Source organism: Notolepis coatsorum (genome assembly GCF_963971535.1).
Source record: "Notolepis coatsorum genome assembly, chromosome: 1".
Lineage (NCBI taxonomy): Eukaryota > Metazoa > Chordata > Actinopteri > Aulopiformes > Paralepididae > Notolepis > Notolepis coatsorum.
The window spans coordinates 61,503,554-61,531,053 of record NC_140165.1 but is presented as its reverse complement, the minus strand read 5'-3'; the positions used below and the strand labels follow the sequence as shown (position 1 = coordinate 61,531,053).

Here is a 27,500-nt window from a genome sequence, read left to right as displayed (position 1 = left end):
GAAAAGAAGGAAGCACCAACAGTATGTATCCCAGTCTACACAGCCGGGGGTAAAACATTTTCACATTTTTACATCCCACCACCCTCCCATAGGAAGGAGACGGGAATCCCCAGAGAGACTTCCCACGCGAGCTGTACAGATTGAAAAGAATATATTGCACCTTGAGCCATGTAAAAAATTGGTTTTAGGGCTCTCCGGGGAAGAGGCACTGAACCCATACACACTCAATAATCGAATTGAATCGAATACATACACAATAGAATAGGACACCTTCTCTAGAGGGTCCACTCACCTTGACAATCTGAGGAGGAGGCTCTGTACTCTGAAGGAGGCTCCCTCACATGGAAGGAGGAGTCCGAACTCACAGAAGGCCAGAATAGGCGCTTGGTGAGGAGGAGCCCTGACCACCCCCCGAAAACAGATCCATCACATGGACCTGAACAGCACACGGAAGTCCTACCAACAGAGACGCGCACGGTGACGTACTCTATGGCGGGGGAATTTCTGCGGTGCACACGCCCAATATTCCAGGCCGTGGGACCAGGAAACTCCCCCCCCCCCTCACCCCGTAACGTGCCGAACCGCAACGTGACAGGAACCTTGAAGGACAGGGGGTGTACCCCTGACCAACAGAAAAAAGGGGGAGAGGAAAGGTTACCAGTTCACCCCTTTACGACCCCACACCCATGATACGATGTAATGACAAAAAGAGAGTATGACACAGTCATAGTCAGCTCTATGAAGCGTTTGACAGCTTCACACAGCGCATGAGCTAACCTGCTATCTGATTTTTACTAAGGAAAAAATACAGAATAGAGAGGGCTCTCTAAGAGCCCCGGTCCAAACTTGCACATGTGCTTCTGTGGCCAGTCCAACCCAGTTGTAGGTCACATGACACACACAACCCATCATCACCTATAAAAAATGGCAAAAACACTCTACAGAGGAACGCCGTTTTTCATAATGAGAGAATACATAATTCTCGATTAGTATCGGCCACAGGCCTTGCTAAGCACACACGAAAGCGACCAAACAATCTTTTCTTTTAGGAAAATAAGGTTTCTCCAGCAGTCTTAGCACAACCTCAGCAATCAAGCTAAGGGTTACATCGCATCCCTACCACACAAAGACACAATGTAGTGCAACAACATGTCTGATAGGCAGTGTTGGGACTAACGCGTTACAAAGTAACGCGTTACAGTAACGAAGTTACTTTTTGCCGTAAATAGTACTCTAACGCATTACTTTTTAAATTCAGTAACGCTACTTACGTTACTGAATGGTTTGTTAGTTCGTTACTGCGTTCTTTGTATGTAGATTCATAGCGAGCGTCCTTATTTCGCCTGCGTTTGTTTCGGTTACTGTAGAGAGCGTCTATTTCTTTACGTAGCCTCATTTCTGGTTTGCGAATTTCTGATTGGCCACTGACTGACGTTCTCTGACGTTCTCTGACCAGACGGCGTCAGTCAGTGGCCACTGGCCAATCAGAAATGCGCAAACCAGAAATGAGGCTACGGAAAGAAATAGACGCTCGCTAGTAGTAAACAACAAGAGGACGCTCGCTATGAATCTACATAATAAGAACGCAGTAATAACGAACTAACAAACCATTTAGCAACTACTTGGAGAGATAATTAATATACAACATGGAAACGAGATAAAGAACATGTTTGAAGGGCTGCTGGAGTCAACTGGACTAACGTTACATACATCTCGACCACCGCAGACTGGTGAGTGCAATGTGTTCACTGAAACTCAAGATCAACGGATTTTGACTGTACGAAATCTGCCAGGGAATCTCTTAAACAACGCTGCAAGATGGTTATGAATGAATGAATGAATGAATGAATGAAAACTTTATTTAACAGATTGCAGAATGGGTACAATACAGTACGGCTCAATACATACAATTGTTAAGGGGATGCAGACCTGAGAAAGACGTGTGTCTTGTTTCCATCAGGGTCCCCCATTTTCAATTCATATAGACATTTATGACATACACAACATACATGACATTTATGGCATAGGGACATATAGGTATTTAGTACTGATACATTTGTGACATAAGCGGTATTCAAATATACAGTACTGTTACCCCTAGATCCTGACAGAGTATATACATATGATGGGGAGGGGACTGTACATTAGGAGGGGGTGGGTGGGTGGGAGAGAAATATACATACAGCGGGGAGGGAATATATAATGAAACGCTCTAGACCACATTGCTTAGCAGAGTTCGGTGATGTGAATGGAAACTGTCAAGTTGATCAACCGATTTTGAGTATATGGGGCATGGGACTTGAGCAATTTTTTTTATTTTTTAAATAACTAAATAGTTACTTTTCACAGTAACTCATTACTTTTGGGTGTAAGTAACTAGTACAGTAACGAAGTTACTTTGAAATGAAGTAACTAGTAAAGTAACTGAGTTACTATTTTTCAGTAACTAGCACAACACTGCTGATAGGAGGATGAAGAAGTCCCCAGGGAACCGGGGGGAAACACAATCCTCCTACTTTACCCTTAATACGGCCAGTTAAAACAGGAAAACCTGTTAATATGTGAACACACTGTTCATTGTCATTACAGGCTGAGAAAAGAATATTCTTTACTTATTTGTCACTAAGCATAGCTTTATAGGTTAGTTAACCCCCTTAGTTGTGAGTACACGGTACATATAAACACACATGATGTTTCTCAACACAACAAACCAGATCATTTTCACATCTGAAACAACAACCCGATTTGCACGGAGAAGCTAAATACCCAGTGACAAGACAATTCACACACAACTCGCGTCGTATCCTAAATGTAGTGCAGTAACACTCGTTTTGGAAAACATCGTTATTTACAAAACATTTAGAAGGGAAAGCCAGAAGAAGTGTACAAGGTCTGGTCAGACCAGGCCTACCCGGAGCGTAGATCAACGAAGTGTAGTCTCAAGACACCGTAGAAAACACAGCCGTCCTGTGTTGTTCAATCTGGGCAGCATCGCCGCTCCAACCCGTCGCTACGGTCCCCTTTGTTGACGCAGGCTTTGCCGTCCTGGCCCAGGGCAGGTTCGACGAACATCCTCTGTCAAAGATGACGTCGTAGTCGAGAGTGTTTAAAACATGTTATAATCAAAGCACGTTCAACAGAGTAGCATTAAGCTAACGGCCGCTCCAACCATCGGTCGCTACTGCCCCTGCCCGCGAGACGCCGAGCGAACGGCGCACGCGACCAGAGGGGAGCTCGCGGCGGCGCGCGAGGAGCCGGAGCTACCCCGCGCTGGGCCTTGGCCGATAGCAGCAAGCTAACGTTTCCTAGTGATCACAGCAGGCTAGCGCCGCAGCTAACAGCTGACTGGCTAACAGTAGGCCCAACCTATGTAGGCCACGCAGAGATCACAGCAGGCTAACGCCGCAGCTAACAGCTGACTGGCTAACCGTAAGCTAAGCAGCTATCACTTGAACTTGTACACAATGATATAACACTCACCCAGACAGGCCGCCGTTCTGAAACCCTCCTCACTTTTAAGAGAAAAGAGAAACAAGATGTCAACACAGTTTTACAACTGTGATTTTACCAACACCCGACGGAGCCAGCACAATACCCAAACGGCCTGTGTAGCTGACTTGAACACAGATCTTCCGCTATCGAACATCTATGCCCATATCTCCTCGTGAGGGAATACTCTCATTTGGATATGAAAGATGGGGCCTTAACACGGTGACAGAGAGATATCCACTCGTCCAGAAAACACAGGGATCACCAGTGTTAATGGTCGTGGCCCACTAGTTAAAACTATAATGGGCTTCAGACTAGGCTTGGGCGGTATGACGGTATTACGGTATACCGGGGTATTTAGAGATACCGACGGTATTGAAAATCAATACCGTCAAAATCACAGTTGTTTCAGTTTATATTTACACTGAAACGGAGTTTTGACAGGGACTGCACACACACAGCACGGCCAGCAGAGGGCAGTTTCCTAATGATTGATTGGCTATTGTGAGTCACGTGAGGAGAACACAGAGGTGCGTCACACTAACCTGTATGCATTTCCTCTATCTCTGAGCAGACTGCTAAAGCTTAAGCAATAATAATAATACGTTACCATTGAACGATGAAGCGTCGAAGTTAACCACCGTCACTCCAGCCCACGATGAGCTCCCTGACCACAGATGGCTAAAGTTTTGTCAAACAAGAGCTAAACTTGCACACACTGTCGCATTTGGACAATTAAAGGACTGGAGTCTGTTCGGATTTAAGCAAAACCCTCGCCGCCACGACTCGCCAGTGACTTCATCCAGCACAACGAGACTACGAGAGACGGAGGCACTTCTTTTGGAATGTAAAATAAAACGGGGTGAGTGAGTGTTGAAATTTTTTTATCCTAATGCAACTGGCTCACGTTGATACGATGGTGCCGGGCTGCCGGCTAACTAGCTACCGTTAGCTCACGTCGATACCTGGATGGTGCCGGCAGGCGGCAGTGGCTACCTTCTGTGATTTGTTTACCTCGAGGTTGAAGAAAGTGCACTTTCAGGTTGAAAGAACGGCCCTAATCTCAACGTGTTTCAATATAAGCAAGCGTTATGTATGGTGATAATAACACCCCCCCCCCCCCCCCCCCCCGCGCTGATGAAAATGAAAGTCATACCGTCATATACCGTATACCGGGGTATTAGGTCATCAAGGTATGACGGTATCAAAAAAATGATACCGCCCAAGCCTACTTCAGACCAAGGTCTTCCGTCGCCTAAGAGGCTGAACAAAGGACCCTAGCCTGGGGCCGGTTTTCATAAACATTGTCAATACTGCAACGCACTGCTCGCTGGCCTCCCGGCCACTGCCACCAAGCCTCTTCAACTCATTCAGAACGCAGCGGCCTGCCTGATCTCAAACCTACCGAAGTCGGCCCATGTCACCCCACTTCTTAGTGACCTGCACTGGCTCCCTATTGATGCACGTATCCGCTTCAAGGCCCTCGACCTAGCATACCATGTGGCAAAGGGAACCGCTCCCGCCTACCTCCGGTCAATGGTCTCTAACTACACACCCTCAAGACCCCTACGCTCTGCATCTTCTGGCCGCCTCAGACCTACTCCTATCCAAGCCCCGGGAGGGTCATCAAAGAGATGCCGCCTATTCTCAGTCCTTGCCCCACAATGGTGGAATGAACTACCTAGGGCTGGGCGATATGACGATATTATATAAATATCGGGTACAGTTCATTAACGATACACTTTTTTAACGTATCGTGGATATCGTGATGTTTTGCCCAAGAGGATTGTGTCACGTCAATCTGGTCCACCCCGTTCAAACTTTTGAACAACGCCGCCCCCACACACACACTACTGCATCAAAGTTAGTACTTATGATTAACAAAGGCATTCGTTTTGTGGCATTAACGTTATATAGTTACACGTTCAATAACATCAGTGTATTTACCCAAACATAGCAACGTCCGATGACGACATAGATAGCAAGCGTTACTGTTCATATCTCAGCCCGTGCTGAGTTGTGCATGCCCATTCTGCGGTCTGTTAATAAAGTTTTCAATCAGACAGATGTATGGAAAGGCTTTTATTATAACATTTGTTGCAGTAAAATCATTATGCCTCGTTGTCATGCTGCGGTGCGCTAGTAATCACTCGTCGGCCGCGGTGAGCTGTTGTTGTTGTCGTTGAGCTGAGCTCTCGTTAAAATCAATGGAGGACATTCAGGAATGTAAAAAAAGAATAGCGCTTGCCGATTGGTGCTAAGAACAGCAGGGCGGGTGCAAGCGGTGTGACGTAATTGGCAGACTCGACTGTCAATCAAAATTATTCTGTTGCCGGCTGAATGATTGAATGAATGAAAACGTTATTAACGATTGCAGAATGGGTACAATACAGTACAGCTCAATACAACAACAGTGGACTGGAGGATGAAGACCAGAAAAATACTTTAGGCTTTTTTACATAAGATTTACATTTAGATTATTGGATTATTAGATTATATATTGCATATATTTAGCAATGAGATATTATATGAATTAGATATGAAATATGATTAATTGAAAATGGGGGACCCTGATGTAAACAAGACGAAAGTCTTTCTCTGGTCTGCATCCCCTTAACAATTGTATGTATTGAGCTGTACTGTACCCATTCTGCAATATGTTAATAAAGTTTTAAATCAATCAATCAATCAATCAATCAATCAATAAATAGCATTTTAGCATTTTTATGAAACTACTGTATATTTGTATGTCTCTAAATGTCTAAATGTCAATTCATCAAAACATTTAGAGACATACAAATATACAGTAGTTTCATAAAAATGCTAAAATGCTATTTATTGATTGATTGATTGATTGATTGATTGATTGATTTAAAACTTTATTAACATATTGCAGAATGGGTACAGTACAGCTCAATACATACAATTGTTAAGGGGATGCAGACCAGAGAAAGACTTTCGTCTTGTTTACATCAGGGTCCCCCATTTTCAATTAATCATATTTCATATCTAAATCATATAATATCTCATTGCTAAATATATGCAATATATAATCTAATAATCCAATAATCTAAATCTAATATATAATATAAAAATGCTAAATGCATGGGTATTTTATTTTGTCTTTAATGTTAGCTTGCAAACTCAAATACTGTCTTGGTAAGCCTCATAATGAATTGTTTGGGGAAAAAAAGAAAAACCTTGTGATGTGTATCGTGTATCGCCGAAAGGTCAGAAAATATCGTGATATCATATTTAGGCCATATCGCCCATCTCTAGAACTACCCACCCCAGTTAGCACAGCCGAAACCCGTCCAATCTTCCGCCGTCGACTTAAAACGCACTTCTTCAACCATTATCTGAAATAATAATAAAAAATGTATAATAAAAAAAAAAAACTCTAACCCTAACTAACCTTACTGTCATGCACTTGTCCTAATAAACTAACCTACACTGTAACACGCAACACTTTGATGAACATTGTTACTCAGCTGATAGAGATGTACCCTTCCTGATGACTTGTCATACAGAACTTGTAAGTCGCTTTGGATAAAAGCGTCAGCTAAATGACTAAATGTAAATGTAAGAGGGGAAGACAGCGGTTTTCCCAGAGAGACCTCAATGTGAGTAAAACAATTGAAAAAGGTTCATGTAACAATTGGACTAAGTAGACTAAAGGGGTCCCCACACGGCGAGCGATTTTAGCCAGGCGACCGATTTTTTTAGCGAGCCGACCGGCAGAATTGTATCGCCTCCATTGTTATGAATGAGAGAACCCACACGGCAGGTGATTTTGAAGCGACGGTCGCGCAGATATTTCTGTCGCCTCGCTAAATATCGCCTCGATCCTATTTTTGGAGGCGACGGCACAAGGACAATGAGGAAATAACATGACTTCTACAGTAGAAGTACTGCAGAAGTTCTACTGGTGTATCATTTGTACACCTTTAATGTATCAATACATTCATTGATCAATCTACATATTATTACCATGCTACATAAGGTTATGTTCATTATTATTAACGGGAACAATTTAAATAAATAACGTTAGTTTGAGAAGCTATAGAGTGGCCGCTTGTCATTAACTAATAAATGAACAATGCGCCACGATGCACCTACTAGTGTTTTAATACTCGGGTAACAAAATAAGTTGTGGATGTTGACAGTTTAATGTCCAGGCTGCAGCTGATGTAGTTTGTAAGGTTTATTGTCCAAAGAAAATTATGGTTGATAACAAAACAGTTTGCGTCTTCCGTGAAAAAAAACACTCTTTCAGCAGCTGCATAACATTACTTGTCCAATCGGTGGTAATGAACGTATCGTAGCGACCAGGCATGCAGTAATGTCAGGAAGAATGAGGAGAGGTTGTATTCGTATATGGTGGTTTAATTCCAGCTCAATATGGGTTTTACAGGTTAATACTCTCTCGTAACGCACAACACAGCTACCTGCGAACCCGCTTCACAACAACCTAACGTCCGGTCCCTTCGGTCCGCCCTCCTATATCTCCCGGGGGGAAACACCCCCAGCTAAACAGAGCGACACATAGTTATTATACCTGAGAACGGTCGCCTCTGGTGTGGGGGGCTAAGCGATTGTCATTGAGCGACAGGCGATCACATCGCCAGGCGACGTCTGTCGCCCGCCGTGTGCAGACCACTTAAGACTCTCTGAGGAGAAGGCTCCTCTTAGGAGGCTCTCTCACTGAGAGGGAGGCTCTGAAACTCTCTGAGGAGGAGGCTCTGAAACTCTGAGGAGGCTCTGAAACTTCCTGAGGAGGAGGCTCTGAAACTCTCTACGGAGGAGGCTCTGAAAACTCAAAACGGCCCAATATACACTACTGGTAGGGAGCAAAGCAGAAGAACGTTAGGTTATGACTATAACCAAGTTCTGTTAGTATAGCGACGCTCGGCATCGCTCTCTGCACTATCTCGCATACGTGCACGCGCACTGAATAAAGACCACAATGTACCTTTAATCCCAATATTTGTCTGACCACACCCCTATCAGCTTACCCATATAAGCAGGGGTGGGGCCACCCACTCTCCTCCTTCCCAAGCTTTCGCCACAAGGCGAGGTCAAAGGCTGCAGCGGCGTCGGATGCCGAGCGTCGCTATACTAACAGAACTTGGTTATAGTCATAACCTAACGTTCTGTATCGTATCGCTCTCGCTCGGCATCGCTCTCTGCACAAGGGAGGCCGAGCGAGAGCCAACGGCCAACAAATACACCCCGCTGACAGCCCCCCACAAACCATCAGAACAGGGAGGGCCGAGCCCCCCCGACCCACCCTAATGGCGGGCACCCCCCCTATTAGGGGCTTCACGGGAGGGCGACGGACCCGACCGTGCGAAGAGGCACTCAAGCAACTCAACGCACAGGGTGAGCAGACCGTGGCTTGACCCCACGACTACACACACGCACAACCCGCATGCCACCCGGGAACGAACGGAGGAACAACCTCGTTACTGTCCCCAGAATCACGGGGTCAAGGGCAAACCCAACCCCGTGGCAAGGCCGTAGCAGCGGAGCACGAAGGAAGACCCAGACCCACCAAAAGGACTGGACTCCCTAGAATGGGGGCCCGGAGAAGTCCATGATGCCAGCATCAAGACCCCACCAGGTGGGCACGTAGTGCCCCGCCCCCCACATCGCCAGCGTATTCGGACAAAGGCCCCTCAGTTACTGCACCTGGTATTCCCAGGCGGAATCCCATCCAAGTACTAACCAGGCCAGAACCTGCTTAGCTTCCGAGATCGGACGAGATCGGGCGTGTTCAGGTTGGTATGGCCGTAAGCCGAGCGGGCCCCGTCCCCCCAATAGTACACCGCCTGGCACACTGACCCTGCAGAACAGGCAGTCAGCATGGCCGTAAGCACACAAAAAAGGTTAACCAACGGAAGCAGGCAGCGCACCGGGGAAAAACCAGGCAACAGGCTGTTAACCCTAGCCTGGAGACTGCGGACGAGACAGGCGCCAGAGGGGACAGCTGAACACAGCCGCCCCGGCGGAAGGAGCGTAAGCTGGCGGTGTTGCATGACCAAGCCTCCATTTAAAAACCCCCACCCAGAGGGGTCGAGGCAGAGAAGGCTGACACGATTGGCAGACGTCATGAACGTGCAGGGGCACCCTCAAACGGTGAACCCGGGAGTTGACACTGCTCCAACACACCAGGGAATCAACCACCTCGGTGTTACCCAATGCGGTGGTTGTTCCTATAACCCCTCAAGAAAAAACTCCAAAACACACCTGCGGGTATACACCGGCTATACCGCAGTACAAGTGTTTCAGTTTCCAAAAAGGGTTAACCCAGGCCTACGGGTCGCAAACATCACTTCGGACCGGGCCTGGCGGTACGGGAAGCACAGGGTCACCAGAGGAAGTCAAAAAACCACCCCCACAGGCCCCTCTTCGCCATGCGTGAGAGAGGAGCGAAAAATAATGGAGAACCAGCCCCTAAGCACACCGTACCTGGTATTCCCTGGCGGTCTCCCAACCAAGTACTAACCAGGACCAACCTGTGTAGCGGCCGAGATCCGACGAGATCGAGCGCGTACAGAATGGCATGGCTGTAAGCCATGACGACAGTGCTGAGTAAAAACATACCCAACCAGGGTCTCCATAGCGCTTAACCCTGTGACACCCAGACCGACCTGGCATTTTTCCCCCTGAAAAAAGCCCAAGTCCCTCAGGGTACCAGAACAGCAGATCTGCATCCCCGGCGGACAACGGGTTCAACTGATCTGGACCAGCGTGACCAGAACCAGTCCCGTGCCCTAACCACGCCGACATGCCTACTCCAGGAGAAGGGCAGATATGCGTGTTGATCTTAACATGAAAAGAAGGCGCCACCCAGACGTTCGGACGAACCGCGCCTGGTGGCCCACCCCAAGGGCGTGAGACCCCACCACATATGTTCAGATCCATCCCGTCATCATCCCCCAGACATGAACGAGAATCCGTCGACAACCCACCCAGGTCATGGGATGTGGTCGTCGGAAGAGGAAAAACCCCCATCTCAGTTGCTTTATAAAAACGCTGTTTCAACCACAAGCAACCAAGGCGTGCCAGTCAATCGCCTGTTTACAGCGAGCTAGCACTATACGTGCGTCGGGACACACCCCCATCAATGAACAGGCTAATTAGACCTGTCATTGAATCCCCAAGGCGCCCAGGGGAACGACAAGAGGGGTGTGACACTCCCTAACTCCAACACTTCTGGAATAGAAAGAAGGAAGCATCAACAGTATGTATCCCAGTCTACACAGCCGGGGTAAAAAATGTTCACATTTTTACATCCCACCACCCTCCCATAGGAAAGAGACGGGGATCCCCAGAGAGACTTCCCACGCGAGCTGTACAGATTGAAAAGAATATATTGCACCTTGAGCCATGTAAAAAACTGGTTTTAGGGCCTCCGGGGAAGAGGCACTGAACCCATACACACTCAATAAACGAATTGAATCGAATATACATACAATAGAAAAGGACCCTTCTAGAGGGTCCACTCACTTTGACAATCTGAGGAGGAAGGCTCTGTACTCTGATGGAGGCTTCCTCACATGGAAGAAGGAGTCCGAACTCACAGAAGGCCTGAATAGGCGCTTGGTGAGGAGGAGCCCTGACCACCCCCCCTGAAAACAGATCCATCACATGGACCTGAACAGCACACGGAAGTCCTACCAACAGAGACGCGCACGGTGACGTACTCTATGGCGGGGGAATTCCTGCGGTGCACACGCCCAATATACCAGGCCGTGGGACCAGGAACTCCCTCCCCCCCCCCCCCCCCCCCCCCGTAGCGTGCCGAACCGCCACGTGACGGGAACCTTGAAGGAGACAGGGGGTGTACCCCTGACCGACAGAACAATGGGGAGAGGAAAGGTTACCAGTTCACCCCTTTACGACCCCACACCCATGATACGATGTAACGACAAAAAGAGAATATGACACAGTCATAGTCAGCTCTATGAAGCGTTTCACAGCTCCACACAGCGCATGAGCTAACCTGCTATCTGATTTTTACTAAGGAAAAACACAGAATAGAGAGGGCTCTAAGAACCCCGGTCCAACATACACATGTGCTTCTGTGGCCAGTACAACCCAGTTGTAGGTCACATGACACACACAACCCATCATCACCTACAAAAAATGGCAAAAACACTCAACAGAGGAACGCCGTTTTTTTCACAATGAGAGAATACATCATTCTTGATTAGTATCGACCACAGGCCTTGCTAAGCACACATGACAGCAACCAAACCAATTTCCCTTTAGGAAATAAGTTTCTCCAGCAGATTTAGCACAACCTCAGCAATCAAGCTAAGAGTTACATCGTATCCCTACCACACAAAAGACACAATTAATGCACAACATGTCTGACAGGAGGATGAAAAAGTCCCCAGGGAACCGGGGGAGAAAACACAATCCTCCTATTTTACCCTCAATACGGCCAGTTAAAACAGGAAAACCTGTTAATGTGTGAACACACTGTTCATTGTCATTACAGTCTGAGAAAGAACATTCTTTTACTCACTTGTCACCAAGCATAGCTTCATAGGTTAGTTACCTTAGTTGTGAGCATATAAACACCATGATGTTTCTCACACAACAACCAGATCCGATTTGCACGGAGAAGCTAACTGCCAGTGACAAAAAACAGCTCACACATAACCCGCAACGTATCCTAAATGCATTGCAACAACACACGTTTTGGGAAAAAACACCGTTATTCACAATACACTTAGCAAAGTAAAACCAGAAGACGTGTTATGAGGTCTGGTCAACCCCGTACCTACCCGGAACGCAGATCAGCGAAGTGCAGTCACAGACACCGTAGGAAACACAGCCGCTCCTGTGTTGTCCGAACTGGGTAGCGTCACCGCCCCAACCCGTACTACAGTCCCCCGTTGATGCAACCTTGCCGTCCAGGCTCAGGGCAGGGTCGACGAAACATCCCCTGTCAAGGATGACGTCGCGGTCAAGAGTGTAAAACATGTTAAAATCAAAGCACGTTCAACAGAATAGCCTAACGACGCACGCGATCAGAAGCGAGCTCACGGCGGCGCGCGAGAAGCTAAGCTACCCCGCGCCAGCCATGGCCCATAGCAGCAAGCTAACGTTACCTAGCGACCACGACATGCTAGCCCCGCAGCTAACAGCTGACTGGCTAATAGTAGGCCCTAAGCAGGCCATGCAGCGATCCAGCAGGCTAACGCAGCAGTTAACAGCTGACTGGCTAACCGTAAGCTATGAACATGTAAACAATGACATAACACTCACCCAGACAGGCCGCCGTTCTGAACCTCTCCTCACTTTTTAAGAGAAAAGAGAAAACAAGATGTCAACACCGCTTCACAACGGTGACTTTACCACATCCGACGGAATCAGCACAGTACCAACTGGCCTGTGTAGCTGACTTTGAACATGAATCTGCCGCTATCGCACATTACATGCACATATCCCCTCGTGAAGGAATACTCTCATTTGGATATGAAAGATGGGGCCTTAACACGGTGACAGAGAGAATCCACTCGTCCAGAACACACAGGGATCACCAGTGTCAATGGTCGTGGCCCACTAGTTAAAACTATAATGGTCTCCAGACCAAGGCCTTCTGTCGCCTAGGTGGCTAAACAAAGGACCCTAGCCTGGGGCCGGTTTCCATAAACTTTGTCAAGTAGCCCCCATAGCACTAACAGACAAGTGGAGCCCGCCAGCAAACACTACTCACCCAACCTGGAACGCACCGCTTCTCACAACAGCGGCATGTCCGACAGTTCAGCTGTGGCCTGACAGGTTTCACCCCAACAAACACAGCAAGGAACTGCAGTTGAGAAGCATGCAGCGGCGTGCTCCCAATACGAAAACCGGTGGAGGGTTTTTAGAATGATCATCATCTTCCAGAGACTCCAGTACGAAGACAATATCGCCGTATTTTCTCGAAAATAGTGAGAGAGAAAATAAAGATATGATGTCAACGTATCCTTGTTTCCCAAAGCTGCTCCTAAACCTTTCTTCCATCATGGTGTCAAGTGTGGGGATCTACCGAGGCACTTCTTCCTTGTGGTGAAAGCGAGAAGGAGGAGAGTGGGTGGCCCCACCCCTGCTTATATGGGTAAGCTGATAGGGGTGTGGTCAGACAAATATTGGGATTAAAGGTACATTGTGGTCTTTATTCAGTGCGCGTGCACGTATGCGAGATAGTGCAGAGAGCGATGCCGAGCGAGAGCGATACGATACAGAACCAATAGTCTCGACTGCCTTGCATCCCCTCCTTTACAATGACAGCGGCCTGTAGCACAGGCCCTGTAACTCACGGACATGTCTCTTGGCCAATAAGAAAACGCGCCTGTGACGTCTTCAAATGGCCTGGGGAATCCCAAGTTCGAATCACTTCAATTTCTTTTTTTTCTTTTTTTTTTAACGTGCATTCTTTCGCCGGTTAAGTTTAGGCATTCTTTCAGAGTTGGTTAAGGTTAGAGTTTGTCTTAGAGCATGGCAATATTCTTTCGGAGTTGGTTAAGGTTAGGGTTAAGTTTAGGCATTGTTTCGGAGTTGGTTAAGGTTAGAGTTTGTCTTAGAGCATGGCAATATTCTTTCGGAGTTGGTTAAGGTTAGGGTTAAGTTTAGGCATTGGAGCGTAACAGTAAGAAGCATTTTGTATGAAAGTATTCTGTACTTCTGTATGACAACTATTAAAGAAACTTGAAACTTGAAACTTGAAACTTGTTTCGGAGTTGGTTAAGGTTAGGGTTAAGTTTAGGCATTGTTTCGGAGTTGGTTAAGGTTAGAGTTTGTCGCAGAGCATGGCAATAGAATGCAGCCTATTTCCGCACTGCCGCTCTCTCGCGCTGCCGCGGTCACATGGGCGTTAGGGATGGGTACCTTTCACATTTGAACCGATACCGGTACCGGTACCTGTGAATCGATACCGGTACCCAACGGTACCTTTTTTCGGTACTTTAGTCTCAAGAAATTTAATTTACCTACCTCAGTCGTAAAAAAATAATCCAAACTTCAAATAACTACAATTTCGACAGTTTTCGGCTTGTCATTGCTTTGACTGCTTTGTTGTTGAATCAAGTCAAATCCTAGGTAAGCATATATTGTGCGTGTGAACGTTGACATGAAAAGAAAAAAGTAAAAAAAAAAAATTAATACAATTTTTAATTTTTTTTTGGTTTCTCACTTGATTCGATACTCGGTAGTACCGACGTGTTTCGGTTCGGTACCTCAAAAGTACAGAATTCGGTACCCATCCCTAATGGGCGTCGTGGCCAATCAGAGAAACGCTGAACACAAGTTGGTTGCCTAAAATGTTGACGCAGGTGGGCAGGTGTGTACACGAGGTGAAAGTTTTCATGATAGAATATTGTTAAAGGGATAGTTCCAATAGAGCAGAGCATAAGCTATAACGAAATATAACTATAACCCTAACCATAACTATAACCATAACCCTAACCATAACTATAACCCTCTAAACCTAACCCTATAATATAACTATAACCATAACTATAACCCTCTAAACCACACCTGGGCATTGTACGACCCGGCCCGCGGGATGATTCTGACCGGCCCGCGAAAGATTACATGATAAGAAAAAAAAAAGAAAAGAAAAAAATATTATCTTTTTATTTTATTTCATGTCAACGTTCACACGCACAATATACGCTTACCTAGGATTTGACTTGATTCAACAACAAAGCAGTCAGGGCAATGGCAAGCCGAAAACTGTCGAGTGTGGTTTTTTTTCACAACTGAGGTAGGTAGATTAAATTTCTTTTATTTGCAATTAATTTCAAGGCAACTAGGCAGCAACAATCTCGAACACATGAAAACCCTGAAAGAAGTCAAACCATCAGCTGATCACCGGCACTCATGTACTCAGGTACTCATCCATGTTAGGAGCACTGCATGATGAATTTTCAAGGCGTTTTCAAGATTTCAAAAAGGTTGAGGATGAAATGCAGCTGGTTTCCTCTCCCTTTACCTGCAGTGTTGATAGTGCACCCACTGATGTTCAGCTTGAACTCATTGACCTGCAGTCTGATTCACTACTGAAAGAGCACTTTAAGTCAGCATCACTGCTAGAGTTCTACTCTGCTCTCAAGGAGGAGAACTTTCCAAACATGAGGAGACATGCTCAGAAGATGTTGGTTCTCTTTGGATCTACCTACATATGTGAACAGACATTCTCAGTCATGACGTTTACCAAGTCCAGGTACAGATCCTCTCTCACTGATGAACATCTGGCAGCTGTGCTTCGCATCTCCACCTCAGACATGTAACCTGACTTTGATGGACTTGTTAAAGCTCAACAGAGACTGGATTTATCACACTGAATGAAAAAAAAATAACTGAAGAACACTAAAATGTGGAAATATAACAAGTGAAATGGGACACTTGATCTTTCTTTTTTCTTTTTTTTGCACAGTTCTGAAAACATTAAATGTTTAATATAGGCATGTAAAGTAAAAAAGGCTACAAAACTGGGACACTTTTCTTTACACAGTTACACAGTTCAGTGACATGTCTTGTTTATTTTGGCTATAAGATGATGTGATGTCTTTAGAAAGCTAAGAAAATCCTTGTTTCAATAGTATATGAAACTCAAAATAATAACTTTATTTGTATAGCACTTTTTCATACATGCCCTTTGTTATTAATGTTTCACATTTTGTTTATCATTTTGGAAATAAATTCTATTTGAATAAATGATATTTTTGAAAGCTAACCTCACCTTTTAATTGCCAAATAATAACATACACTCTTACCAGGGGTCAAAACAATGCCATTTACTGCTTTTTATATAGAAATAAAATGTATATTATGCATAATTGAGTTTGGAATTTTGGCCCGGCCCTCCAACATATTTTCAGTTGCTCATTCGGCCCCCCGGGGAAAATAATTGCCCACCCCTGCTCTAAACCTAACCCTCTGCGTGTGTGTGTGCGTGTGTGTGCGTGTGTGTGTGTGTAGGAGTGCCAGAAGAAGCTGGATCATAAACTGGGTCTTGACTCCTACCTGCTCAAACCTGTGCAGAGAATCACCAAGTACCAGCTGCTACTGAGGGTGAGTATGTGTGCGTGTGTGCGTGTGTGTGTGTGTGTGCGAGTGTGTGCCCTTGTTTCCCTACTCTTGGGGGGACCAAATGTCCCCGCAGTGATGAAAACAAGATTGATCTTGTTGTTGGATGGAGGACATTAGTCGGACCCCACAAGGTAAAGGAGCTATTTTAGGGTCAGGGGTCTCGGTTAGGATTAGGTTAGGTTATGGAATGGCCCCACAACACATGAAAACATGGCTGTGTGTGTGTGTGTGTGTGTGTGTGTGTGTGTGTGTGTGTGTGTGGGTGTGTGTGTGGGGGTGTGTGTGTGTGTGTGTGTGTGTGTGTGTGTGTGTGTGTGTGTGTGTGTGTGTGTGTGTGTGTGTGTGTGTGTGTGTGTGTGTGTGCGTCTTTCTGTCTCTGTCTGTCTGTCTGTCTGTCTGTCTGTGTGTGTGTGTATCCCTCTCCTCAGGAGCTCTTGAAGTACAGTAGAGGCTGCGATGGCTGTGATGACCTGCAGGAGGCGCTGTCCTCCATCCTCGGCATCCTGAAGGCCGTCAATGACTCCATGCACCTCATCGCCATCACAGGATACGAGGTCAGTATGACGTCACCGGATATGAGGTTACACCCCTGTCAGGTTGAGATGACTGCATACGCACACGGTCTTGTACGGAATGTTTGTGTAGCCATCTCTCTTCCAACATGGCTGCCTGTAACCATTGGTAACCCCGCTCGAAAAAGACAATGGGAAATTTCTGTACAGCGGTAGAGCAGATATTACTCTTTATACTGCGACTCGTTTACAAGATCCAGTAATAACGCCTGATTATTACATTTGTATTGATATTATTTCTATCAACACATAGCAACCGTTGCTTTGCCCATAGCAACTGGAGGACAAAAGGCCATTGTAAACATTCTAAAAGCCCTCTGTTGATATTTGTCTTTCTTCTTAATGTCCCTCCCAGTTACACATTTACACACATGGATCCGATCAGAGAGGTCAAAGGGCAGACTCTCCCATCTTAGCGCAGCGCCCCCTGGTGTTGTCTGACCCGAGCGTCTCTCCTCTCTCCGTCAGGGCAACCTCTCTGAGCTGGGCCGTCTGCTCATGCAAGGCTCCTTCAGCGTGTGGACGGAACACAAGAAAGGTCACGCCAAGGTCAAGGACCTCGCCCGGTTCAAGCCCATGCAGCGGCACCTGTTCCTCCACCAGAAGGCGCTGCTGTTCTGCAAGAGGAGGGAGGAGAGCGGAGAGGGGTACGAGAAGGCCCCCTCATACAGCTTCAAGCACTCCCTCAACGTGAGTCTCTGCTACCAACCTTAACCCTAACCCTAACCCTACTGTCTCTGCTGACAACCTTAACCCTAACCCTAACCCTACTGTCTCTGCTGACAACCTTAACCCTAACCCTACTGTCTCTGCTACCAACCTTAACCCTACTGTCTCTGCTGACAACCTTAACCCTAACCCTAACCCTACTGTCTCTGCTGACAACCCTAACCCTAACCCTACTGTCTCTGCTGACAACCTTAACCCTAACCCTACTGTCTCTGCTGACAACCTTAACCCTAACCCTACTGTCTCTGCTGACAACCCTAACCCTAACCCTACTGTCTCTGCTGACAACCTTAACCCTAACCCTACTGTCTCTGCTGACAACCTTAACCCTAACCCTACTGTCTCTGCTGACAACCTTAACCCTAACCCTACTGTCTCTGCTGACAACCTTAACCCTAACCCTACTGTCTCTGCTACCAACCTTAACCCTACTGTCTCTGCTGACAACCTTAACCCTAACCCTACTGTCTCTGCTGACAAGTAGTCTACCTCGTCTTTTACTAGTGTGCACTCTTCTACTAAGGAATCAACCTTGTCTTTTACTAGTAAGCACTCTGCTACCATGTTACTAGTATGCACTCTGCTACCATGTTACTAGTATGCACTCTGCTACCATGTTACTAGTAAGCACTCTGCTACCATGTTACTAGTATGCACTCTGCTACCATGTTACTAGTATGCACTCTGCTACCATGTTACTAGTATGCACTCTGCTACCATGTTACTAGTATGCACTCTGCTACCATGTTACTAGTAAGCACTCTGCTACCATGTTACTAGTAAGCACTCTGCTACCATGTTACTAGTATGCACTCTGCTACCATGTTACTAGTATGCACTCTGCTACCATGTTACTAGTAAGCACTCTGCTACCATGTTACTAGTATGCACTCTGCTACCAAGTAATCTACCTTGTCTTTTACTAGGATGCACTCTGCTACTAAGGAATCTACCGTGCCTATATTACTACCTGCTATGCTAATATGTATTTACTACTATGCACTCAAGACTCCAGCACTCAAGTTCAACACTGTTTGATGAACAATCTTACTGACCCTTAGCTGCCAGAGTTGTACCCGTCCTGCTGACTTGTTGTACACAACTTGTGAGTTTAGCATGAGCTAAATGACTAAATGTAAATGTAAAAGTAAGTCCTGCCATGCGATCAAAGAGTTTTTTTTAGAATTCCATTTTCAGAGTTTTAGTTCTGTTGTTCCAAAATGAAAGAAAGACGTTTTTTTTTTTTATGTAATTCTGATGATGTAAACACTTTGCTGAAGCTTCTCCCCTCTTCCTCCTGGTCAGATGAGCGCGGTGGGGATCACAGAGAGCGCCAAGGGAGACAACAAGAAGTTTGAGGTCTGGTGCAACTCCAGAGAAGAAGTGTTCATTGTTCAGGTGAGGAGCGTTGAGGTCTGGTGCAGAGAAGAGACGCTCTGCATCTTCTAACTACACATCCTCAAGAAGGTTAACCCTTTCACTACCACACGACAAAGGGTTAACCCTTTCACTACCACACTACAGATAGTTAACCCTTTCACTACCACAGTACAGACGGTTAACCGTCTGTAGTGTGGTAGTGAAAGGTTAACCGTCTGTAGTGTGATAGTGAAAGGGTTAACCGTCTGTAGTGTGGTAGTGAAAGGTTAACCATCTGTAGTGTGGTAGTGAAAGGGTTAATTATATGTAGTGTGGTAGTGAAAGGGTTAACCCTTTGTCGTGTGGTAGTGAAAGGGTTAACCTTCTGTAGTGTGGTAGTGAAAGGTTAACCGTCTGTAGTGTGGTAGTGAAAGAGTTAACCCTTTGTCGTGTGGTAGTGAAAGGGTTAACCTTCTGTAGTGTGGTAGTGAAAGGTTAACCGTCTGTAGTGTAGTAGTGAAAGGGTTAACTATCTGTAGTGTGGTAGTGAAAGGTTAACCTTCTGTAGTGTGGTAGTGAAAGGGTTAACCCTTTGTTGTGTGGTAGTGAAAGGGTTAACCTTCTGTAGTGTGGTAGTGAAAGGTTAACCGTCTGTAGTGTGGGGTTCCGGTTCCGGGTCGAGCATGGGATAGACATCTCTGAGCCACGCTGTCACTCCCGAACTTTTATTTTACTTTAAAAAGCCAATTTCTTTTTATTTCAAGATAATTGAACCACTACTATACGTCATCTATATCTCTGCCTCTATTATTCAACCAAAAAGAAAAAAGAAGAACGAGCATGATGGACACGCGAGTCTTGAGAAGCGGGATCGGCCCCGGGATGGAGCTACCATGGCTGAGCTAACGGAGGAAATCAGACGGGCTTTCACCGCGGAGTTCAGAGCGTTTGCTGCCTCGCTCGAGTCCAGACTCTACGGTTTCCAACTGGCGGTCGCAGACCATACCCAACGCCTGGCCTCCGTGGAAGACGGCCTGAATACGTGGTCTGGTAGGATGGTGGAGCTGGAGGCCAGATGCACAGCTCAGGACAAAGTCATCGGCAAGCTAAAAAACAAGCTAATTGATGTCGATTCACGCAGCCGGCGTTCTAACATACGCATCCTGGGCCTGGATGAATCCCTACACAGCAACCGTCCCAGTGTCTTTTTCGCAGAGGTCCTGGTGGAAATCATGGGGAAAGACGTCCTCGCTACACCACCGGAGCTCGACCGATGTCACAGGACACTAACACCCAAGCCAGCGCCCGGCTCCAGGCCTAGGGCGGTAATCGCCCGTTTACATCACTACAAGATTAAGGAGGCTATTATCCTGGAAGCTCGCAAACGGAAAGGGAATCTGACATACAGAGGGAAACCAGTTTCAATCTTCGAAGACTACTGCCCCGAGGTGGTCGAGCAGCGATCACACTACCGAGATGTCATGGGGCCCCTGTACAAACGTGGATTTAAACCATCGCTCCAGTTCCCCGCGAAGCTCATCATCAGAGCCAAGGATGGCACGAAGATACATCTAACGTCTTACGTATCATCCAAGAAACGCATGTTAAATAAACTATGCAAACTTCTTGAATCCAAACTAGCCGACCTTGAGAATCAACATGTTTCAAACCCAGCCCCGGCTGTGCTTATAGAGCTTACGGCCACCAGAACCGCGTTAAACACTCTTCTGATCCAGGACGCCGAATACTCTCTTAAATTTGCCAGACAGAGAATGTACGAACACGGTGACAAGCCTGGCAGGTGCCTATCTAACTTGGCAAAAAAAAGGGCTGACACCCAAGTAATAGCCTCAATCTCGGACTCCAACGGGGTCAGGTCCTTTGACACCAAAACTATTAATAAAGAGTTTGCCTCTTTCTACAGTATGCCCAACTCTATAGGACTGAATGACCCGATGGTGCTCTCTCTGACAAGCTTTTTTCGCTGACTTGCACCTCCCTAAGGTATCGAAAGATCAGAACTTGCTCATTAACGCCCCAATTACGAAGGAAGAAGCTCTGGGCGCCCTTAAGGCTATGCCATCTGGTAAGGCTCCGGGCCCGGACGGTTTCGGATGCGAATTCTATAAGGAATTCGGTCATATTCTTTTGGATCCCCTGCTGGCAATGCTTAATCACTCCTCTGAGGTTGGGATATTACCCCAGTCCCTACGGAAGGCTAATATTTGCCTTCTCCTTAAAAAGGGTAAATTAAACTGAAAAGTGCGCCTCCTATAGGCAGGGCTGTACACTGCGATGATATCATCGCGAATTGCCCCTTTAATTGGCCGTTGCGATTGGTAAATATTATCTGGGGGCGGGCTTGCGAGTAGTGCTTTCAAGCCTTGGATTCGCATTTCACTCCTAAATTATCCAAGGCGTGTGATGACGTCACTCACGCGAGCTGAGCAGTGAGCACTCAGCAGGTATGATCAGCGGGAACAATCGACTGAGCACTCACTCTGATAGGGCAAGTGTACCGGTGGAATATGTCCCCGCGTCGGCAAAATGTCAGGCTGAACTCGCGATGCATCTTGTTGTAGCGTCTTTGCATCATCAAAAACCGATGCATTGATATAATTTCCTCTCATCCACTTGTCAGCAGTGCACTGTGACTGCACACACACACAGCAGATACTATTGCTTCGCTACTACATATAAGGCGAGAGCCGCGTCACAGTTATCAACAAACAGTGGAAGTCAAGGAGACATGAATAGAATTGCTCAACATGCTAACGCTAGTAGCCTCTGGCTAACGCCAGTTAGCCGTTCAGCTAACGCTAAACTAGTGTCTTCTAACTAAAGTGACTCTGCAACACCAGTACCATTAGTGAGGAGGGGGGGGTATATTGAAGACGCTTGACAACAGGGGTTCAAAGATAACTTCACATTTATTGGTTATTCATTTCTTAATTATATCGCTTCATGCAATCCATCCAGGCTGGCTGCCTCCGTGTTGTTGACATAATGGAGCTACGGTCGTCGGAAAGTATAGACGACGCATCCTAGTGACCTAGTCTAGTGTGTGACATCATCAACTGTCGACGACAGCTCAGACGGGGACTCTCTCTCTCTCTCTCTCTCTCTCTCTCTCTCTCTCTCTCTCTCTCTCTCTCTCTCTCTCTCTCTCTCTCTCTCTCTCTCTCTCTCTCTCTCTCTCTCTCTCTCTCTCAAATGGCTTTATTGGCATGATGTACTTCTACATGTTGCCAAAGCAATATTAAACATAAACATGGATTACAAACAGATATAAGTACATACAAAATATCATTGTAAAATATAGTATATACAAAAATGTTCATCATAAAATAGAACATAAAATATTACGGCATATCTCTCTCTCTCTCTCTCTCTCTCTCTCGTGTGTTTTTAGCTAAAGTGGATAGAAAAGACAGTTTATGCAAAAGTCTTCTTAGGCACCCAAGAGTTTTTATATAAATTGTCTTACAGTAGATTCTTTTATTTTTAATAATAATATAAGCTGCATATAAGGAATACAACCAAATCCTCTGTCATACCATAAAATTGTATTATTTATTATTATTATTATTATTATTATTTTGCATCGTGTTGAATCGCATCGTATCGCCCCGAATCGCATTATGTTGAATCAAATCGTATCGAATCGTATCGTATCTCAACAGGGGGTGAATCATATCGCATCGCCCGGTGCTTCAAATGTATCGATAATGTATCGTATCGTTGGCACCGTATCGAGATGCACATCGCATCGGCCTCAGTGAGGAGATGCACATCCCTACAGTATAGGGCCCAGCTGCAGCTCCGGAGAATCCTGGCCGTAGCTGGAGGCTACTCAGTCAGTACACACAGACAGTGGAGCTGGTTGCATATAGCGAGCATTTAGACTTGTTGCGTGGTGGCGATGTCTCGCAGATAATACAACTACAAGTATGATTATATAATATATATATTTTATTAAAAAAAATTATATAAAAAATGTGCCCCTAAAAAATATTTTTTGCCCCTAAATTTCTCATTTAGGGGCAAGTGTGCCCCTAGTGAAAAAGCTTAGCGTACAGCCCTGCCTATAGGCCTATAGCCCTACTTAATTCGGACCAAAAATTGCTCTCCAAGATCCTGTCAATGCGCCTAGAAAAAGTACTCCCTTTTATTATTAACGAAGATCAGACTGGTTTTATTAAGGGTAGGAACTCTACCGACAACATGAGACGGCTCCTTAATATCATCCAAATGACTCGTGAGACAGACCACCCCGCGGTGGTTCTGTCTCTCGATGCGGAGAAGGCATTCGACCGTGTAGAATGGCCGTATCTGTTTTATTATCTTTTTCCTCCGATTTTCTCCCATCCCAATGTTAGTCGTTATGCCAATTCCCAATGCCCTTCCTTGTCGCTGCGCACTTACCCCCCCACAGTCGGTCTGGGAGAGTGGAGGCTATCACGTGCTTCCTCCGACACACGTCTAGCCAATCAACCGCTTCTTTTCACCTGGCAGCGCGGACTCTCACTGAGAGCGTGTAACGTGTGGAAGGATCTCAGAAGGAGCTTCTATCCCCAGGCCATCAGGCTGCTAAACGAACAATAATCGCTAAACGAACAATAATCACTATGCAACAACCATCAAATGCACACAGCACACACACCCACACGCACACACTCACTCAAACAAACAACACACTGCAGCACCCACTCTCCACACTTTAGATCACACAAACACACTTACACTTTATATTTATTGATAAAGGATTTGCACTACAACTCGTACACCTACTGTGAATTGTACCTAAACTGCACCTCGTCCATTTATGCCTTGCACTATATAGTATTGTATATTAGTACACTGCACAGTATTGTATATTGTATGGTAACTACGTCTACGAACATTGTACATATGTCTAAACTGAACACTGTGACCTCTTTTTTTTACTTCTAATTTTTACTATGTCTTTATTTCATACTTATCTTGTCATGCACAGTCTCTGGAGCGCAACAGTAAGAAGCATTTTGTACAAAAGTATTCTGTACTTCTGTATGACAACTATTAAAGAAACTTGAAACTTGAAACTTGATCACACTACCGCCCCTTAGATCCTATCCGCGCTTAGCAGGCGCCCTGACCGAACTGTAGGAGTCGCTGTTTACAACGACCCGGACCCACCCCGCCAGCTTCTCCCACCCTCTAATACTGCCAATTGTATTAGTGTGAACGGCCAGCCAAGCTGGTGACAACCCCGGAGCTGTGAGCTGGATTCGAACAGGCGAATCCAGCGTCTCCGGGGTTGGTGACGAACGCAATCTCCGCTACGCCACCTGACCGCCCTTGGCCGTATCTGTTTCTAACCCTCGCTGAATTTGGCCTAGGAGACACTTTTATTGACTGGGTCAAGGTTCTTTACAACTCACGGATGTCGGCGGTCCTGACTAACAGGCTTAGGTCTAACAACTTTTCCCTACAACGGGGGAACCCCCAAGGGGATCCTCTTAGCCCTTTACTATTTGACATGGCCATAGAACCACTCGCTCAGGCCATAAGGCAGTCAGCCAAGATCTCAGGTATTAGAGTGGGCGAGAGGGAACACAAAATCACTCTTTACGCGGACGACGTACTGATCTTTATATCTAAACCTGACTCTTCCATCCCATGCCTAACCCGCATGATCTCCACATTTGGAACCTTCTCGGGGTACAAAATTAACTTTTCCAAATCCGAAGCAATGCCACTTGGGACACTTAAATCCATTCCGATCCTGCCGTGAGCCCTTCCCATTTCACTGGTCGCCCTCCGGCTTTGTTTACCTAGGAGTATTTGTGACACCCACCTATGATACATTGTTTAAGGCCAACTTCCCCCCCCTTTTAGACACCATAAGGGCAGACTTAGTTAGATGGGCCCCTTTACCAATCTCCTGACTGGGTAGGATAGCCCTCGTCAAAATAAACATACTCCCCAGACTATTATACCCTCTCCAAATGATCCCAGTGCTGCTGACAAACAAGGTTATCAAGGTGCTAGAAGGCTGGCTAAGCTCATTCATTTGGAATGGCAAGAAACCGCGTCTGAAAATGGCCAAACTACAGATGGATAGTGAAGATGGGGGTCTAGACCTACCTAATATTAGACATTACCAACTAGCACTTTTTATGAAATATGGGACCCATATCTATCACATATTGGACCTGCGCTATCCACCACTGTACTCGCCGGATTTCCCCATTACCCATAACCTCCCAATAGACCAATGCTGCCTTGTTTTGCCTGATTGTGCTGGTATCGTTGCCAAGGGAACCGTAACTGATGCAAAGATGCTTACATATACACATACACACGCTCACACCACACATACGCATGCACACACATAGAACACACATCACTCACACACATGCAACATGCAAGCGTAAATTACACAGGCATATTAAACATAAAACACGCACATAGGTAAGGCACACGCACACATGGGTAGGTAGAACACATATATATAGCACACATAGATAATGCACACACATAAGAGCCACATTTATTTTTAATTTAATTTTTATTATTTTACTTTCTTGTTTGCCTGTCTTGTACTGTTATTATTGTTGTCGTCGTTGTTGTTGTTACTATTGTTACTATTATAATTATTGTAAATGTTATTGTATTGTGATGTCTTGTTCTATATATGAAAAATGGAAAATAAAAACATTTATAAAAAATACAAAAAAAAACGTCTGTAGTGTGGTAGTGAAAGGGTTAACCCTTTGTCGTGTGGTAGTGAAAAGGTTAACCTTCTGTAGTGTGGTAGTGAAAGGTTAACCGTCTGTAGTGTGGTAGTGAAAGGGTTAACTATCTGTAGTGTGGTAGTGAAAGGTTAACCTTCTGTAGTGTGGTAGTGAAAGGTTAACCTTCTGTAGTGTGGTAGTGAAAGGTTAACCTTCTGTAGTGTGGTAGTGAAAGGTTAACCTTCTGTAGTGTGGTAGTGAAAGGGTTAACCTTCTGTAGTGTGGTAGTGAAAGGTTAACCTTCTGTAGTGTGGTAGTGAAAGGGTTAACCTTCTGTAGTGTGGTAGTGAAAGGTTAACCTTCTGTAGTGTGGTAGTGAAAGGTTAACCTTCTGTAGTGTGGTAGTGAAAGGTTAACCGTCTGTAGTGTGGTAGTGAAAGGTTAACCGTCTGTAGTGTGGTAGTGAAAGGGTTATGGGCAGCAAAGTGACCAAACTGCGTCTCAATTAGGGATGGGTACCTTTCACATTTGAACCGATACGGTACCGGTACCTGTGAATCGATACCGGTACCCAACGGTACCTTTTTTCTGTACTTTTGTCTCAAGAAATTTAATTTACCTAACTCAATCGTGAAAAAAAAAAATTCAAACTTCAAATAACTACAATTTCGACCGTTTTCGGCTTGCCATTGCTCCGACTGCTTTGTTGTTGAATCAAGTCAAATCCTAGGTAAGCATATATTGTGCGTGTGAATGTTGACATGAAAAGAAAAAAAGTAAAAAATAATAATAATGATAATTTTTTATTTTTATTTATTTTTTGGTATCTCACTTGAATCGATACTCGGTAGTACCGACGTGTTTCGGTTCGGTACCTCAAAAGTACCGAATTCGGTACCCATCCCTAGTCTCAATATAAGACAAGAAGTATAAGAATTTGCTTAAGACCATAAAGAATGATTATTTTATTTATATTTGTTTTCCTCTCCAGGCTCCAACACCAGAGATCAAGTCGTCGTGGGTCAATGAGATCAGAAAGGTTCTGACGGACCAGCTGAAAGCCTGCAGAGGTACAGTAGATACACCTCTCTCTCTCTCTGTCACTCCATCTGTCTCTCTCTCTCCTCTCTCTCTCTCTCTCTCTCTCTCTCTCTCTCTCTCTCTCTCTCTCTCTCTCTCTCTCTCTGTCTCTCTCTATCTCTCTCTCTGTCTATATGTCCCTCTCTCTCTCTCATTCTATATGTCTCGTTCTCTCTCTCTCTCTCTCGCTCTCTCTCAGTCTATATGTCCCTCTCTCTCATTCTATATGTCCCTCTCTCTCTCTCTCTCTCTCTCTCTCTCTCAGTTTATATGTACCTCTCTCTCTCTCGCTCAGTATATTATGTCTCTCTATCAGTTTATATGTCCCTCTCTCTCTCTCCCTCTCTTGCTCAGTATATGTCTCTCTCTCTCTCTCTCTTCTAACTATGATGTAACTGTGTTTAGAAGCCAGCCAACAGAATAACTCACTCTCTTATCCTATCAATCTATTGATCTCTCT

The 27,500-nt window shown here is 45.6% G+C and overlaps 1 protein-coding gene across 1 annotated transcript in view; it reads left to right on the top strand.

Annotated features, from left to right (window-relative positions):
* mcf2la (mcf.2 cell line derived transforming sequence-like a) overlaps nucleotides 1–27,500 on the top strand; it is a 325,483-nt gene that overhangs the window by 276,342 nt on the left and 21,641 nt on the right. Inside the window, 6 exon segments of the mRNA XM_084322780.1 lie at nucleotides 16,471–16,563; nucleotides 17,010–17,135; nucleotides 17,622–17,843; nucleotides 19,188–19,280; nucleotides 26,952–27,030; nucleotides 27,446–27,470. Coding sequence (XP_084178906.1) covers nucleotides 16,471–16,563; nucleotides 17,010–17,135; nucleotides 17,622–17,843; nucleotides 19,188–19,280; nucleotides 26,952–27,030; nucleotides 27,446–27,470 — 638 coding nt within the window.